Source organism: Peromyscus eremicus, chromosome 4 (assembly GCF_949786415.1).
Source record: "Peromyscus eremicus chromosome 4, PerEre_H2_v1, whole genome shotgun sequence".
NCBI classification, from domain to species: domain Eukaryota; kingdom Metazoa; phylum Chordata; class Mammalia; order Rodentia; family Cricetidae; genus Peromyscus; species Peromyscus eremicus.
In genome coordinates this window covers 41,223,288-41,241,982 of record NC_081419.1, presented here as the reverse complement: position 1 = coordinate 41,241,982, position 18,695 = coordinate 41,223,288, and the positions used below count along the sequence as shown (strand labels likewise).

Sequence of the window (18,695 nt, the reverse complement as noted above, 5' to 3'; positions counted from 1 at the left end):
AATATGACCCATAGGGCTAGGGGCCAAAGCCAAGGCACTTGCCTAGTTTGATCCCCAACACTACAAAACAAAATGAATCATCTATATAAGATTCACATATGATATATATATATATGTATATATGATACATATATATGTGAGATTGTGCATGTGTGTATCCCAGAAAACATGCTTAGAGTAAGAGCCATACCAAAACACACAAACTAACACAACTATGTAAAAGTGCATTTAAGCATCCTTCTAGTGAGTTGTGATCTACTTGTGGTATGAATATAATTCCTAAAACTTTCCCATGACTTGAATGACTTTAAAGATATCTGAAGGTGTTAAGTTTGAATGCTACTGAGTAACTTAAACCTTTGATTACAGTTTCAGGGGCACACACGACAATTGTCTGCAGGTCAGAAGACAACTTGGCAGGAGTCAGCGCTCTCCTTCTACCGTGTGGGAATCAAATTCAGGCCACCCAGCTTGACCCACTTGACCCACCTTCTTGCAGGCCCCATCCAGAACAATCTTTTCTTCTTCACCGAGGCTTGCCTGAACCCTTTCAACTTTTTCACTTTTTGAAAAAAAAATAAACCACTGTTTTCTAATTACACTGTTAAAAGTCAAGTTAAATCAATTATTATTATGTATCTACAGTTAAACATGTTTATATGGCCAGGATTTTCCCTAGATATAAAAATAAAATGTCTATTTATACAACTAATTGGAAAAAAATCACTAGTTTGAGCTCTTTGACATATAATTTAAGCCTGTGTGCCTTGGGCTCACATTTTAATTTTCAAACAGGTAATTTTCATGTATATACATTTGTTTATAAATAACTATGCATAAAATTACAAGAGAAGAGACTCAAGAAAACTACTTAAAACTAGGCAAAACTACGTAAAGGATGGCTCACGCTTATAACTCAGAAGACCAAGGCAGAAGGGTCTCAGTGAAGCTGAGGCAGGCCTGGGCTGCACAGTAAGTTCCAGATCAGCCTGGGTTATAGAGTGAGCAGTGTGAAAAATCTGTCTAAAAAATAAAGAGAGAGAGAGAGAGAGAAGAAAGGGGGAATAAAAGATGGAAAAGTGCCACTGTGTTACCCGCTAGCAAATTAAGCATCATCGCGTATTACCACTCTGCAAGAGAACCAAGAACCTTAGCCTATAAGAAGCACAATGAAAATAGTTACATCTTTTAAACTCATCTGAAATGCCATCTTCCCACTTTGAGGTTTTCCGTACCTGCCTTGTGTGTTCTATACTGTGTAAGAACAAAGACGGAAAACAAAACAAATTATTTTTTCTGTTTGAAAAGCTAGACTCCAGTATAGACACATGTGATTGACTGAGATAAGCCTGTTATGAATAATTAAAGCATCCACCAAGTTACAAAACAGTGGAATGCACGTGGTGGGTGCTGACATTAGGGATGATAATTATACTCAGGGAATTCAGAATGAATGAATGATTGTCTTTGTAAGAAACCTCAGACAAATTTATGGACTGGAGATAGGGCTCAGTGGTACAATGATGGTCTCAGATATGCAAGACTGAAGATTCAGTCTTCAACACTACAACACACAAAGTGAAGAAATAACAATAATAATGATTGTGTTAGTGTCTTTGATCAGGATTTACTTACAACTGTGAGCCTAAGTTAAGGGACACACTAACAGAAAACAGTTCTTTACTACTTAGCAAATTAAAACAACCAAGATTCATAATTTGTAAGCTGAAAAGATCACTCAGTGGTTAAGAACACTTTCTGCTCTTGCAAAAGGAACTAGGTTCGGTTACTAGCATGCACATGGTAGCTCACAACCTTGTGTAACTCCAGTTCCAGGGAATCTAACACACTCTTCTGGGTTCCTAGAGAAACAGGCACACACATGGTACACACACATACTTGCAGCAAACATTCAAGCTCATAAAAAATAATAAACAAATCTTTATAAATATAAAAAAAAATCCATAGCTTGGTCAATGAGTACAGATGATTCTCCTGGATTCTAAAGGATGTTAATAGTCTTACCCATTAGAGTGATGGCTTGACTCAGCTCATGATGTTCTACAGTACCACTTTGGTCTTGATCAATTGTCATGAAGTTCTGCTTCCAGGCACTAAGAGCTGCCCACAGCTCCTTGAATTCGTTGAATCCCATTTTTCCTGTATAGTCTCTCTAACAGTTTTATTAACAAAAATAAGTTTTGGTAGCTGAGAGAATTTATCTGATCCTATACCCCAAATTACTAACCAAAAAGAACATATTCTTGTGTAGTTAGCTAGCAAGACCCAGTCTAAGAATAGATTTCTATGTGAGAATGAAACTATGTAGACTTTAAACAGGATTTTACAAAATACAGTTAGATCTAAAATTAACAACTGGTTTAACGTTAAGAAAGCAATAACTCTATATTTTGGTATTTTCTATTTTTATTCAAGGATACATCCAACATGGCAATCATAATTCTGCAGGTTTCCAGACTGAAGGCTGAAAAACATATTTAGTATTTAAATATTAGACTCTTCTCTGTTTTAATCTATGTAACATTAGGATATTCTTCACTTTCAAAAATATTTTAAAATTACAAACAATGTAAAATCACTATAATCAATACATATTTATTGGCTGTTAAGCATTTAGAATAACAAAAATAAAATATCTAAAAATGACTGTCTCCAAACTACTCACACTTACTGAAGTCAGTAACCAGGTAAGCAGTTATGGAGTAGCCTAAAGTTACTGTGATGAACACTTTACAGGCACTGGCTTTGCCAGGAGTCTGGTAGAAAGCCAGTTTCAGTCTTCAAATCACCAGAGACAAAGAGAGGGAGGTTTACCTGGATATCTGCTATGTACTCAGAAGTCAGAAAATGTTCAGGACTTAGAGACCATGTGAGGGGTAATGTAAGAGGATATAAGAAAGGCAAAGAAGGGTCAAATCAGAAATTCTTACATGTTACACATTAGACCAATGAACATCCCTGGAGTGATAGAGCAGAAAAGAAAGTGCAACACTTCCTCGACTTGAACTCTACTTTACTAGGAGAGACTCAAGGTGAAAAGAGATTGGGGGTATAGGTGAACCATGTGACGGCTTAAAGATATCTGCTGAGAAGCATGAGCCTCAGAACTGATGCAATGTTTCCTTTTAAGAAAGGGGAGAAAGGAAGATGAACACAAGCAGTCTTAGGAGAGGTGTTCTGGAGGGAGTGTCTGGCATTCCTTGGAGAGACAGTCTCACAGCAAACTCCCTGGTCCTCTGGCTCCTACTAACTTGCCCCCATTTTTCCGCAATGATACCTGGGCTGAACTACAGACAACTGAGAATGCAGAGAGCAGAAGGAACAGTCTTCCCATGGGAAGAACACATCAGATGGTTAGCCAGTACAAATGGTCAGCCCTGAAAACATACACACACGCAACATTATACAGACTGAGAAGGGTATATTTATGTATTTAAGATTATATATATATATATATATATATATATATATATATATACACATGTAACACAATTAATGAAAAACAAAGGCCAAGGACTTGAAAGACAGAACAAGGATGGGGTACATGGGAAGGCTTGGAGGGAGAAAAGAGAAGCTGGAACATATGTAATTATATTATAAATAAAAGGAATAATTAAAAATAATTGGGTTGCTAGAAATATTAACATTTCCATATTTATTTACAATGAAGTCACTAGAAAAAAGTTCAGTTTTCCCAAACTTTATTACAGTTACAGTTGGGCTGATTTATCTAAAATAGGAGTAAGCTAGCAAAATTCAGGTAAGCTTACAAGATTCTTTTAGCTCCTTGGTATTAAAGAGTGAATAAATAATTTAGATTCATTTTATTTTATACTGCTTGCTTGATAACATTTTGAAATCCTTTAAAACCAGTTCAATGAGATAAATTTCAAAATACCTAAAGAAAAATTGTAGAATCTTCGGCTAAGAACAAAAGCTGATGTTCTTTAGCTGCTCTGGATGGTGTCAGTGCTGGGGTGGTTGGTTATGGTGTTCTAGGAACGGCACTCAACAGACCCTCTGTGAGTGCTCACTGGTACAGAAGTGTGGGTGTATTTCTTTGTCACTGTTGTACAAAATACCCAAAGAATGGAGCATGTTGTGGCTGCTTACATTTTATCTACAGTCAGAAGCAAAGAGAAATGAATGCTTTCTCCTTTTCTCCTTTTTGTTCCGACTCTGGCCCTGAGGTGGTATCATACACACTCAGGGTAAGTCTTTCTATATAAATGCCCTGATAAACTCACGGGGTGATGTGTGTCCTAGGTGACCCCAAATCCAGTCAAGTTTGTGATGAAGACTAACCATTACAGTGGATTACATGATTTAACACAAATGTATCAAATGTACAACAGTTCTACTTTTACAAATAAAGAAATCTGAGCCAACACAAATGGTTTTCTAAGTTCATAAAGGTAGTAGGTAGGACCACCAATACTGGGGCCTAATGTTCCTCCATAAAAAAAACTACATGAAAAAAAATCTGGCTGGGTGGTGGTGGCGCACGCCTTTAATCCCAGCACTCGGGAGGCAGAGCCAGGCGGATCTCTGTGAGTTCGAGGCCAGCCTGGACTACCAAGTGAGTCCCAGGAAAGGCGCAAAGCTACACAGAGAAACCCTGTCTCGAAAAAAACCAAAAAAAAAAAAAAAAAAAAGAAAAAAAAAACTGTAGTATGCCATCTTTTTTTTCAATTTAACTTGGTTCACATTTAGGAAGTAGGATAGTCTAACCAGATTAAAGCAAAAAATTAAAAATTAAATCAACTCGGGAGGCAGAGGCAAGTGGATCTTTGTGAGTTCGAGGCCAGCCTGGTCTACAGAGCGAGATCCAGGAAAAGGCGCAAAGCTACACAGAGAAACCCTATCTCAAAAAAAAAAAAAAAAAAAAAAAAAATTAAATCAACAAATAAGCATATCTTTGACCATAGGATAGGACTAGGTATTTAAAGATTAAATGTTTTTAATAGAGTGGACAGACAGACTCTTGCAGATTTTACTTCTTCCTCACAAGCCACTGCAGTGGACAGATTTTGTTTGTTTGTTTGTTTGTTTGGGGAAGGCTTAAACTCCTAGAGGAAAAGAGAAAAACAATAAATATATATTGCAAGTTAGAAAGTCAAGAGATGTGGCTATTTAATGTATATGCATAAAGAGAAACACTGAGAAACAACCTAGTTACCTTGGGAAAGATGCCAAATATCTAAGAATTGGCAACTTCTGAACATGTGTGAAGGTGGACCTAAAAACAGAACTGAGTGAAGGGCTATTTTCAGAGCATGTGAAGACCCAATCCCTCTCTACCTCTATTTAGTTGGATGGCTGTCACACCTACTCTCTCACCCAGCAGGAGTTTCGCTTTCTGGGGATGTTTCTGGACTGAAGGGCACTAGGCACAGTGGGATGAATTATATACTAAAGACAAGCCAATTAACTACAAGTCTGCACAGACCTGAGAACTTGGAAACAACCACAGCCCAAAGTAAACAAAGAAAATCTCCCACAACAGTGACCCCTGAATCCCACAGTGAAACTGCCCAGCTTCACCTTCCAATGAAACCCCACAGTCAACCAGACTCATCATCAGCATGAGATATGAGCAATAAAGCGTCATCAGACACCCAAGAAATGATAAGGAAGATAATCAAATAAGCTAGAAGAATAAAAACAATGTTGAGGAAGGAACGGCAACACATTGTTATATCAATAGTTTCCGAGAGATAATGGAAAGCATAACATTTGTGAAGAACAGAGGCTCTTAGCTCTTACAAAACATACCACCAGAAATGAAAGACACAGAAGGTTTATAAAAGAAAGCTGAGGACATTCCAGAATAAGGAGAACAGACGACTCAGCCCCAGGAAAGACAACTGAAGAAAATTTCCCAGAACAAAAAAGTACAAGAGATTCCAGACTGAACACACCCACACAGTTCCCCATGCAAGACCACAAGGCACTACACTGTGAAATGTCAGAGCAGCAGGGGCCTGTGAGGGACAGAAGGATCCCTGAGCTTCCTGAGAGGAAAAACAAATCTCACGTAGGTGAGAAAGAGACAGATGATGGCAGAGGAGACCAGAAGTCCTTCTGAAAATGTGTGTGAAAACAGCAACAAGAAGAACAATGGCGGCGATGTCAGGCAGGAGCATTTAAAGCCCCCAGACCTTTTCAGACACTTAAATTCTCAAAAATTGATGGCAAACCATGCACTCTTTCATTAGAAGCTACTTAATGAGATATCTCCATGGAATAACAGGTTGAGCTTGAAAATGTTAGACAACAGAGATAGAATAAACACAAGAGATGCGACTCCAGAGTGAGAAAGAGTTGCAGAATGGTGGCGAGAGACTGAGACCACCCATAAAACAGAGAACTTATTTACAAGGAGGCCCTGGGACAACCAGAGGGATGCAATGCCTAGCTGTCAGGTTTAAACCGAACACCAGTTTTCCAAATTCCAAAAGGCAGTGCATATGTCCAGAAATGGCAGTCTTGGCTTAGCTCAAGCTGGACTATAGAAGGATTTCTGGTCATTAGATAAAAAGCAGTATGTCTCAGGAAATTTTAAAACAGGTTCCCATCTGCCAAAAGGAGTTATTTCCTTTGTCTCTGGCAGCAGGGACATATGGCTCTCCATGGACATATTTCTGTGGTTGCCTATCAAAGCACATGCTAGCCTCCAGGCACCTACAGGGCCTATTCACAAGTACCTGTTACACCTTTCTAGGGACCCACACTAGCATTCTGGCCCTTCTCACCTCTCCAGACTTCCCTCCTCGGAGATGCCCATCTGTTCTCTACATAAGGACAAAATTTTTCCTCCTCCCCACCCCATCCTGATATCTCCACTACCATCCCCCAGCCCCTCAACCCCTACCCCCACCCCTCTACTCTGTACTATTCCCCCTCTTTCTAGTCCTTGCTACTCTTCCTTTTCTTGCAGATGGCCCAGGGCAGGATCCAGTGTCTTACTTTTTCTCTCTGCCCTGGACTCTTCCAGATGCCTCTGGATATTTTCTCTCTCTTATCCACAATAAAAATCTTCCCCTCACAGGGTGGTGATGGCACACACCTTTAATCCCAGCACTCAGGAGGAAGAGCCAGGAGGATCTCTGTGAGTTCGAGGCTAGTCTGGTCTACAGAGCGAGATTCAGGACAGGCACCAAAACTACATAGAGAAACCCTGTCTTGAAAAAAAACAAAAATCTTCCCCTAATGGGGCAGGCATTTCAGCAGTTTCTTTACTGGACCCCCACCATAGGCTAGACACCGTGAATTTTGGGAAAAACGAAAAGCTACACACACAAAGTAATCATACACTGTCGTAAGACACAACTATAAGCAATATGTAGACAGTAGAGATAGTAAGTGCTGATGACGGTTCCCAAATTATAATCCATCAGCAGGACAAAGGACGGAAATTTTTCACATGGAGGGGTGGAGTGGTTTTACGGTTGGAAGACAGTTAAATACTCATTTTTTCATATCAGGACATCAACTGATAACCACAAAGCTGCAACTACATAGTAGTAAAATTATGTCACTTTGAGGTCTGGTAGCAAATTTTGAGAATAGTCACTTACAACCAATTAACTCCTGGGTAGTTAACGCTGAAAGTCAGGAGCGCAAATGAACAGTTGTTTTCGTGATACCTCGTACAGAACTACCTGATTCCTCAAACTCGGCATATCTATATATAGTTTATAATATTTTTAATACTTTAGGTGTGTGACTAAAATGCTGGAAATGAATTCCCTATTCTAATCCCCTGTGCCACAAGAAAGGGAAAACAAAACAACACATGGTCTCACGAGCGTAAGTCCCGCTAATTCCAGACTGTGTCAAGCATCTCTGAAGTTCTTCTGCATCCACCTCACCATCCTGCAAAATAAGTCAAATAAAACGGACATGGGTTTTAATGCACAATGGTACTAAACGACATTAAAAGCTTAACTGTGTGCTGCTCCAGGGCAACCCAGAAACACCAATTTTCAAAACGGTACAAACCACAGAATTCACAAGGTAAATATTGCCAGCCAAGGCACACTACAGACCATGTAACCCGGTGAACCTATTCCCTGGGTCTGAGACGCGGGACAATGCCCTTGTCTTCTCACGGTCAAAACAATGCAAAATGCTCTGTCACTTCATTCATGGTCATCTTTGTCATGCTTCCTGGGAGCATCTAAGGGCTCCTTTCACATCTGCATCACAGCACTTGGAGAGAGTTTGCAAAATTACAAACTCCATAATTATCCTTAAAACTACGGTTTAAGAAAAATTAGTAAATTTTTAAGAGTGAGCCTAGCTTAGAAAAAATATTTCTTCAATAACATGTACATCAGACGGGCCTTCCTGTCACATTCTACTCAGGTAAACATTACCAATAACTGTCTATCCTGAAGAAACCATTTCAAGCCAATATTGTGTTTCAAGAAACATAAATTATGAATAGTTGCTTGATGTATTGTAAGCAGTAAAAGCTGAGGGGGTCCCTGCAGGTGTCATGCAGAGAAGCAAAACACATGAAAAGATAAGAATAAAAACCTGGTGCAGATTGACTTCGTCAGCCTGGATCAGACTTTGGGGAGTCTAATAAAAGGCTGTTTAGTCCCGGTGTATTGAAGCCCAGTACAATTTGAAAAAATTCCTAGTGTAATACAATCGCCATCGGACAAGGAAGAGTAATTATATGAAAACTCAACTCAGGGTACCTGTCATTTCTTCCAAGAAAATGGGTTCTAGAGACGGCTACCTGCACCAGTTTAAGGGCCTAAGGGTCTGGCCTGGCCTTGGTCATTTGAGCTATGAGCCACCCCTCTGGCTCTGGCTGTGGGAGCTTGGGGGAGCCTCTGGCTATAAGAGTCATTTAGGTTACTAGCCCCCTGCAGTCTTGGTTGTAAGAGCTTGATAGGGCCTGGCCCAACAGGCTGTTAGTCACTTCCAATTCTCCGCTTTCTAGATGGAAGAACAGTTTTTTCATCTTTCCCCCTGGAAAGACAATTCTGTGTGCGTAACATTCCTGGTTTCTCTGGAGATCTGTGGACTCAAGGACCTTCCTGCTTCGCTCCCAACAAAAACCCACTATACCCAAATCTGACAGCTCCTACAGCCAGGCCACTGACATAAAAGTTCAAACCAAACACCAGGTATGGTCAACTACTGCACAGTAAAGGATTAGAAAACAGCTTTTTCCCCCTTGTTTTGATTTTTAAAAACTGTCCTCTCACACACTGACGATAACAATTATACTTGTTTTTCTCTTTAACTCTTCAGTGGGAAAGTACTGTTCCAGTTGAGAATGAAATTAGTAAGAATTTCTAAGCCTTGTCAGTTTCTGCCCACTTACAAATCAATGCAATATTCAGGCAGCACAATGATACCCAGAATTCAATGAACAGACAACATAAAATCAAAACTCTCAAGAAAAAACCATGTGAATATATAGAAAATTTCCTCCAATGTAATTAAAATTACAAGAAATAAATCCTGTGCAGTCTGATGTTTTCTGTCCCAGTACCACCCTCTTTTGCCAACATTCACAAACAAGTCTACCTACCCCCACATACTAGGGTTATTATTCCTATATTTTTATGCTTCTAAACATAGTATACAAACTTTGTAGCATATGGAGTTACTTTAGTTGCAAAACTAGCTGAAAAAGAAACCTAGAAGAAAGTATTGTGAATTTCAGTTAAAGAACATAAAAAGTATTTTCGGATCTTATCTGTTCTGAGGGAATGATCAGTAAGAAACCTGTCTGATGAAATAAACCTGAACTTGGTACACCACCCATGACACTTGCACTTTCTTCACACACCGCTTTGCATAGATACAGTGTGTATCAAAGGGTCTTTGTGTTTTATAATTAGAAACATGCACCACCCTGCCTATGGAAAGCACCTACCGCTTCACCCATTGAAAAAATGAAAGGCTATAGAACACAGAAACCTGTCTGGAACTTCCTCAACACTTCTGACATTTTATTTGTTTTCATTTTTATTTTGCTTTGAGACCAGGATCTTCTTATGTTGCCCAGGCTAGACTCCAATTCCTGGGCACAGTGGTCCTCCTATGCCAGCCTCCTGGCAGCTGGGACTGTAAGCAATCTACTGCGCCCTGATGACTGCATGCAGTTCATCATCTTACGAAGCTTTTGGAGAGATAGAAGAAAAGCCATTTACGTACATAATCTTTTCTTTCAAGTTGCATTATTCCACCCAATTATCTCCTAAAAAACAGGCAAATTTAACCATGACAAATTAATTGGTCTACATTTTACTGTTTTACAAAAGTGAAGTCTCCGGACAGGTTGAACAGGCTTTGTACATTTAAGCAGAGTCAATATGAAAGTGCAGTTAACTGAGATCTGTGTGCAAGCACAGGGTCAGAGCCTGTCTTAAAAGCTGAGAAAAAGGAGCTTTTGCTCATCATACCATTCTTAAGTTACTTTAAAAAAATTAAGGATTTATTTATTTTGATTACTAGTTTTTAAAAATGCATTAAGTTGTGCATCCAAGATAAAAATCTCTCATATCTTAACCCAGCCTCACCCTAGTGACTTAACAATACAGTAACAACTAAAGGTCATACCAGGAGTTACATTAGCGCACCTTCTATGGCAACTAAGAAGAGTGATAAAGAGAGGAAGGGTGTATTTAATTCTCTTATTAAATACACTTGAAGTCTATGATGCTTCACTGTATACTTGTTATGGTTTCAAAGTATATGAAGTGGATATACATACACACTATATAAATATATACATATATACATATATATGTATTTCCAACTCTAAATCAGACTTTAGTACATTATGTAGAAGTAATAGTTTCGTGTCATTGTGATACAACTGTCATATGGCTTGAATATAGGAAGAGGGATAGGGTACCAGACTCATGAAAGGAACCAAAATAACCCCACAAAAATACACTGCTAAGGATATCCTCTCTGAGACATGACTCCTGCAGAGAAGGACTAGGCTGTGACCTATGTACACCTCATTTGAGATGGGATTTTCAGCTTCACCATGGGCATATCCCTGAACTAGCTGAGAGCTGACCCAAGACATAATCCAGCTGATGACATCACAAAACTATGAGGAAAAGAAGAGTGACATGGGGAGGGGGAATAAGGGATGTGAAAGGAAGTGGAAAAAAGCGAGAGGAAAAAAGACAAACTTCAGTTGAAACAAATTTGAAAGTCAAAATTTCAAACTAGATGCAAAAATTATGGGTTCAAAAAGATAGCCACCAAAAATAAATAGTTTTCAAAGAATACATATTAGATAAAAATGACTTTTATGGAACAATCAATAAAATAATTGTTATGCAAATGTACAGAGACACGAACAAGTACACTCATTCATTTAACACACACTCACTGAGTGGCCCACTGCATGTGACTTCCTTTCAACACATCAGGTATCAACAGTGCGCAAAACAAATTCCTTGTATTTACAGTGTTTTCACTTCAGTGGTAGAAGACAAAACTGCAGCAAAGACTACATCAAGTGACAATAAAGGGAAACACAGCACAGGTGATGTAGAAACGAGAGGCATGGGTACTTTGTGAGGGTGAAGAAAGATGCTATTTCAGATGAATAGCAAAGGAAAACCTCATTGATGAGACAGAATTGGATAAGGAGGGCCAGCTATGCAGGCCCCTGGGTGAAGAGCACTCTCTCTAGGCCTCAGCTGCCATGAAAGAATGTAACACGAATCTTAAAAGGTCTTATTAAGAAAAAAAAAATTAAGAAAAAAAAAAAAACAGAGCAAGATAGTGGGGTGAAAGCTGAAAGATCAGAGAAACAGGACAAGCCAGCCACCTTCTTACCTCTACGAAATCCTTAGCCTCAAAAGAGAGACTTCCTGTTTACTCACATCTTATATACCTTTCTGTGCTGGGATTAAAGGTGTGTGCCACCACGCCTGGCTCTGTTCCCAGTGTGCCCTTGAACTCACAGAGATCCAGATGAATCTCTTCCTCTTGAATGCTAGGATTAAAGGTGTGTGCCACCACTGCCTGACCTCTATGTCTAATTTAGTGGCTGGCTTTGTCCTCTGATTCCCAAGCAAGCTTTGTCGGGGTACACAATATATCACCACAACAGAAGCTCTGGCCAGAGCTTCCAAAGAGCACTTGAAATGTAGCTAGCATGATTTCAAATGTTCAGTACATGTAAGGCTTCTGCTAGATTCAACTCAAAGCAAAATAAAAGTAAAACATTTTACCAGGTCTTATGTTGATGACATGCTGCTGTGCAGAACAGCATTATAAAAACGACTTAAGCTGGAGGCAAGTGTAGCTCTCTGAGTTCAAGGCCATCAGGGATACATGGTGAGACCCTATCTAAAAATAAAGTAAATTTAAAAAATAAAAAAAGGTCAATAAGGGCTCATTGTTTCATAAAGGAAATCTGGGGCTGGGTACAAGATTATGTGGCAACTTAAGTGTGCCATCAACCTGCATTTCTCATATTCTCCACCCACAGGCCTTTATCTCAAGTACATTGTTCCCAAGACAAAGATGGCTGCTGTACCTTCAACCAAGTCTCCTTTCTAGGCAGGAAGAATAATGAGCCAAAAAAAAAAAAAAAAAAAAAAAGCCAAGGCTCTCTTCTAACAAGGCCTTTAAAATTAAAATTATTAATATGGTTTAATTTTGTATTTTGTAATGGTGTGTGGAGAATATATGGATGTCAGAGGACAACTTCTAGAAGGGAGTCTGCTCTCTCTCCTCTCATGTGGGTCCCAGGGTTTGAACTCAGGCCATCAGGTACTATTTCAGCTTACCAGTCCCCAAGCAATGCCTTATTTGGAAAAAGCATTCCAAAGGAATGCTATCCACATGACTGTGTTTTATCTTATAGCAAAAGAATACTTTCTGTCGCTATGATTTCCAGCTTCTACCACAGACTGAAAAAAGTTGTCTATGGGGGTCACATATGGTAATTCTGTACAAAGCCTCTGTTCTTAGAAAAGCAATGGAAACTGAAAGGCATTCGAAGTCTAGAATGTTAGATGATGTCAGTGTTTGTGAAATGCTGCCTACTTTATTTAGTACATCGTCCATTGCTGTAAAAGAGAGGAGGATGGTTATAGGACTATAGCTAAGACCAAGGGAGAGTTTCTGCTTGTCATCACTCCAACATTTGAATTTCCAGTGCACGGCTTTCTTTCATATTGCTGATCCTTTCCTTCTTCAATCTGCTCCCAGAAACAACCATAATTTACAAGTCACCATCAGAGAGCCGGCTCCAGATTTAGACGTAGTTTTATACTTGAAATTCTGCCCTATACTCTTGATGCACCATCCTGTTATATCCATAGACACAAATCCTATATCCCTCACCCCAATAATTGTTAAACATATAAACATACACCAAAAAAAATGTTGTGCTTGTCTAATATACATATAAGGCCACGGATTCACATACTCACCTCTCTCTCTCTCTCTCTCTCTCTCTCTCTCTCTCTCTCTCTCTCTCCTGAGTTGGAATATAAAACACCACTTTCACCATTGTCTTAGTTAGGGTTATTATTACTATTTCTGTGATTAAACAACATGACCAGAGCAACCTGGGGGGAAAAACAGTTTATTTGGCTTACTGTTGTATATTTTGTTTATGTTCTGACTAATAAAACTTGCCTGGAGATCAGAGGGCAGAACTAGCCACTAGTTAACCATAGAGGCCAGGCAGTGGTGGCACACACCTTTAATCCTAGCACTTGGGAGGCTCAAGCCTTTGAATCCAGCACTTGGGAGGCTCAAGCCTTTGAATCCAGCACTTGGGAGGCTCAAGCCTTTGATCCCAGCACAAAGGAGGCTCACACCTTTGATCCCAGCACAAAGGAGGCTCACACCTTTAATCCCAGCACTAGGGAGGTGGAAACATAAATATAAAGTGGGTGGAGACAGGATCTCAATTCATTCAGTTTGAGGATTCGGAGAGACAGGATGCCCTACTCGGTCTGAGATTTTGTAAAGGTAAGAAGTTTCTGGTGGCTGGTTGCTCTGCTTCTCTGATCTTTCAGCTTTCACCCTGGATATCTGACTCTGGATTTTTATTGTTAAGACTAATTAGGCTTGTGCTTCAGCGTACATTTCCATTTCACTGTCCATTATCGAAGGAAGTCAGGACAGGAACTCTAACAGGGCAGGAACCTGGAAGCAGGAGCTGATGCAGAGGTCATGGGGGAGTGCTACTTACTGACTTGCTTTTTAATGGCTTATTCAACCTGTTTTCTTATTAAACCCAGGAACACCAGGCCAAGGATGGCACCACCTACCACAGTCTGGGCCTTCCCATATCAATGACTAATTAAGAAAATGCCCTCCAGCTGGATTTTATGGAGGCATTTGAAGTTCCCTCCTACCAGATAACTCTAGGTTGTGTCAAGTTGACATACAACTAGCCAACACAACCATGTTTACCATACTCTGAATCCGAGAATCAGCCTTTAGATTCCTTGCTCTTTTATTTCAAATGTCTGTTTTTTAAATAGAAGAACCATACTGCTGTAGTTATGTAGTCCTTTGCCACAACACAGTTTCAGTCAAGAATGGACCACATGCAAGGCAGAGGCCCCAAAGATCACAATGAACTCCCTGGGCACCCTCATTCATGGGCATACACACCTAGTATGTATTTGGTGTGAATGTCTACCACAGGTGAGTTGCTAATGCTTTGGTCCCCAGGCAGATGGAAATAGAGAAGGTGGGACCTATGGTAAGGTCTTTGGTCACTGTGGCATTCACTCAAAGGTGACTGTGGGCATCTGGTCTCATCCTCTGCTCTTTCTGCTGCCTAATATTCCAGAGCACAATACTATTGTCAAGTAAGGCATGACTGTGACTTTATAATTTTTAAGATCCACTTATATATACAAAATATATTATTATAGTATGTTTCATATTATAGTATGCATTCCCAATGGAACAGTCTACCAGAAAACTTTTGATGCATTTTTGACAAGGGCCAAAAGAAGATAATAGGAAAAATAAAAGTTTGGGAATTTGATTCAAGTGATACTTGGAAAAAACAGATTATCTTTTAATATTTTGCATCTCAGTTTAGAGAGAGACATATTCCTTTGTTCTCACATATTCACTGCATCCATATCTCACATGGCATCCACAGCACACGGCAAAACTGTTCTGACAACTTACCATACAAACTGTTGTGACAAATCACCATACAAAATAAGGTAGGGAATTTCTTTATGACAATCTAAAGGCAGGGCCAGACAGAGTTTCTATGATCTGCCTGACATCTATTTTTTTCTACTTGAAATTCTAACTTCTATGTCTGACTAGGGCATGGATTTATGAGCCAGAAAACATGGATGGAAACACAGGCATGTGAGTTAATAATCATAGGAACAATAGTTCAGTGTTGGCATCAATTCCATTAAATGTAAGCACATGTATCTCACTTAAAGCATAAGTATGTCAAATGATGTGATAGGAAATCAGTCCCACTGTCATGCATTTATTCAAATTGAGAAATTCCATGTGTCCTCACAGATGAAGTTATATCGTTTTTAGTAATATATGGTTTAAGATGATGTCATGTTTTCTACAGAGATTATCAAAATGATCATGTTGAGACTTTTTCTATTTTTCTTAATACAAAAAAAAAATGAAAGCAAATGTTTCCTTAAATGGTGCGCTATGCTGTTAGCATGTCAGCCTCTAATGCATTTGAGTAAATATTGCAAGTCGGCTTTATTATGACAACAGAGCAGTTTCTGGTCTGCCAATTCAGGTCTACAACTTCATATGAGCTGTTATTGACAATATGTGATCGCAGTTGTTGGGAAGCTTTGCTTTTACTCTCACTCCTAATACATTAATTTTTATCACAGTTTATTCTTATTAAGTACTTTTATACGCACTGTCCTGTAAAATTCAAAGTGAAATAAACAACGTATGCATCTGCTATGGTTTGAATGCAAACGCCCTCACAGGCTCATGCATTTGGTCCCCTGCTTATGGAGCTGCTTTGAAGGTTATGGACATGGGATGTAGACACAGGGCCAGAGGAGTGGGGCTTGACAGGTACAGACCATGTCTACTGTCCAAAGCCTTCTGCTTGCTCATTTGCTTAGATGTAACGAGCCACACTACAACCTCCTGTGTCACGGATACAGCCCAAGTCACCATGCCTTCCTGACCATGAGGGACCTTGTCCATTTAAACTGTGAATCAAAGTGAAACCTCTCAATTTTTTTAAGTATTATTGAGGCATAGAAATGAAGTAATCCATACAGTATTATACTTACTTGTGTTAGTTTGGACTGCATGTGGTGTGAAAAAAATGTTTAATAAATATTTAGAATTAGAAAATTAACAGTTGTGATTTTATGCATATTTATAACATGGACCTATATACACATATATAAAATCACAATTTTATTTTATACCTGGATACATGTGTGTATATATAATCACCTTTATTTGGCTCATGGTTTTGGAAGCCAGGAAGGTATTGGTAGGTTCTGGAGAAGGCCACATGCTTTTCTGTGTGTAGTAGATGAGCATAAGTGGAAGGCATTGTCTAAAGAACAAAAGCATTTGCCCAAGAAGAAAGAGGGAGGTGAGCTGCTTGCTTTCAAGCCATGTAGTGGAATCCCATTCATCCTGCCATGAGGGTGGGACCCTTAGGATGGAATTGAAGGACTCTGCTGTTGCTCAATAAGATTATATTTGCAATTATACTTTAGCATGAACTTGAATGGGACAAGCCATACCCAGTTGCTGTGGGATGTTCTGTATGTCAAATGTGTTGCTTTTTTTGGTTAATAAATAAAACACTGGTTGGCCAGTAGCCAGGCAGGAAGTAGGTGGGACAAGGAGAGAGGGGAATTCTGGGAAGTGGAAGGCTGAGTCAGAGAGACACTACCAGCTGCCGCCATGATAAGGAAGATGTAAGGTACCGGTAAGCCAGGAGCCATGTGGCAAAGTATAGATTAATAGAAATGGGTTAATTTAAGATATAAGAATAGTTAACAAGAAGCCTGAGCCATTAGGCCAAACAGTTTAAATAATATAAGTGTCTGTGTGTTTATTTTATAAGTGGGCTGTAGAACTGCCTGGCTTGGCGGGACTCGGAGAGTCAAATGAGCAGTACACTCACCAGCATGTTTACAGACGTCTAACAGTGAAACTGATGGTCCTAACTAACTAAAGTCAGTGCATCTCACAACAAAAACAAATAATGACAACAATGGAGGACATGCAGGTGGGAAGGGGACTTGTAGGGAAGATGAGAAGGTAATGGTAGAGACGATGGGGGCTATATGATATGAATGCACGTTGTTCGCGTGTGAAATTATCAAGAGCAAACTCAATACAAGTTAAAAAAATGAGGCAATTATGACTACCTTCATCTTTGATCTCAAGAACACTATGATTCTACATAAGTTTCAGACATAAGCATTAGAAACATTTCAAATGATACACTAAGTGGAAGCAGTTGGCACATCTTTGAAATAGTGATCGTTTATTGACTAGTATTTAGTAAAAGATTTGTCACCTCACCTGTCCAGCAACAGCTGTGAAGTAAGTCCACATAGAGTCGTCAGCAGGGGAGTAGCTGTCAGAGTACGCCAGGAACCCAGGGTAACCGCCAGAGAACATACTGGGACCTGCCCCTGGCATTGGCTGCCCCATGTGCATCTGCATCCCTGGAATCTGACCACTGAAGTTTCCAAACTGTTGAGAAAAAAGATGAGGTTGTAATAAAAAGTTGAGCTATAAAACTTGTTAAAATAAATGATTTATTATAAATCACCTAAAAACTAAAAAGTATCCAGTGGCCAAATCTTTCAAACATATCCTCCACTAAAGCTTTAACTATAAGATGCTAGAAGGTCTGGATTAAAACACAGTTCATCAACACGTTACTCAACAGTAAAAGAAGTATAAAAAAGTTTCAAGCCTTTAATTATGGGAATGTTTGTAAGGGAGAGGGTTGTGCATGGGGGCAGGTACCCACAGACGCCAGAAGAACAGAAGCTACAAGTTGCCTGATGTGAGTACTAGGAACTGAGCTTGGTCCTCTACATGAGCACTATGTGCTCTTGACCACTGAGCCTTCTCTCCAGCCTCTAGTCTCTAAGAACTTTTAAAATAGTGGTTCTCAACCTTCCTAATGCTGCAACCCTCTAATACAATTCCTCATATTGTGGTGACTCCAACTATAAAATTATTTTCGCTGCTACCTCATAACCATAATCTTGCTACTGTTATGAATCATAATGTAAATGTCTGTGTTTTACTTGTATTTTCTGATGGTATTCAGTGACCCCTGTGAAAGGGTGGTTTGACTCCCTAAAGAGTCACGACCCACAGGTTGAGAATCAAAGCTTTAAAAGAAGAATGTGTATGACTTTAAGCAAAACTAAAAGCAAACATAAAACAGAAAGTAAAACCTAGGGTTCCACCTACAGTAAACTAAGAAGTACATTTCTAGACATGCGCTTAGTTGAAAATCGGTCAAACTATGACCTAAGCATGGGAAATCATAGAGCTGAAGCATCCTCCACTGGAACAGATGCATTTTTTTTCCTAAAAAGTATAGTGACCAGAAGAAAAGAACACAATGATCCCAATCAAAGTCCTCTTCCAAGCCCGCATAAAAATCTACAATCCTACTGATGAACAGCTGACAA

General features: G+C 39.4%; 1 protein-coding gene across 1 annotated transcript in view; it reads right to left on the bottom strand.

Annotated features, from left to right (window-relative positions):
• Gca (grancalcin) overlaps positions 1-18,695 on the bottom strand; it is a 28,864-nt gene that overhangs the window by 3,907 nt on the left and 6,262 nt on the right. Inside the window, exons 2-5 of the mRNA XM_059260553.1 lie at positions 17,563-17,736; positions 7,830-7,899; positions 2,442-2,485; positions 2,026-2,173 (exon numbers count right to left, since the gene is read on the bottom strand). Of these exons, the coding sequence (XP_059116536.1) occupies positions 2,026-2,173; positions 2,442-2,485; positions 7,830-7,899; positions 17,563-17,736 (436 nt within the window). The remainder of the gene's footprint in view (positions 1-2,025; positions 2,174-2,441; positions 2,486-7,829; positions 7,900-17,562; positions 17,737-18,695) is intronic.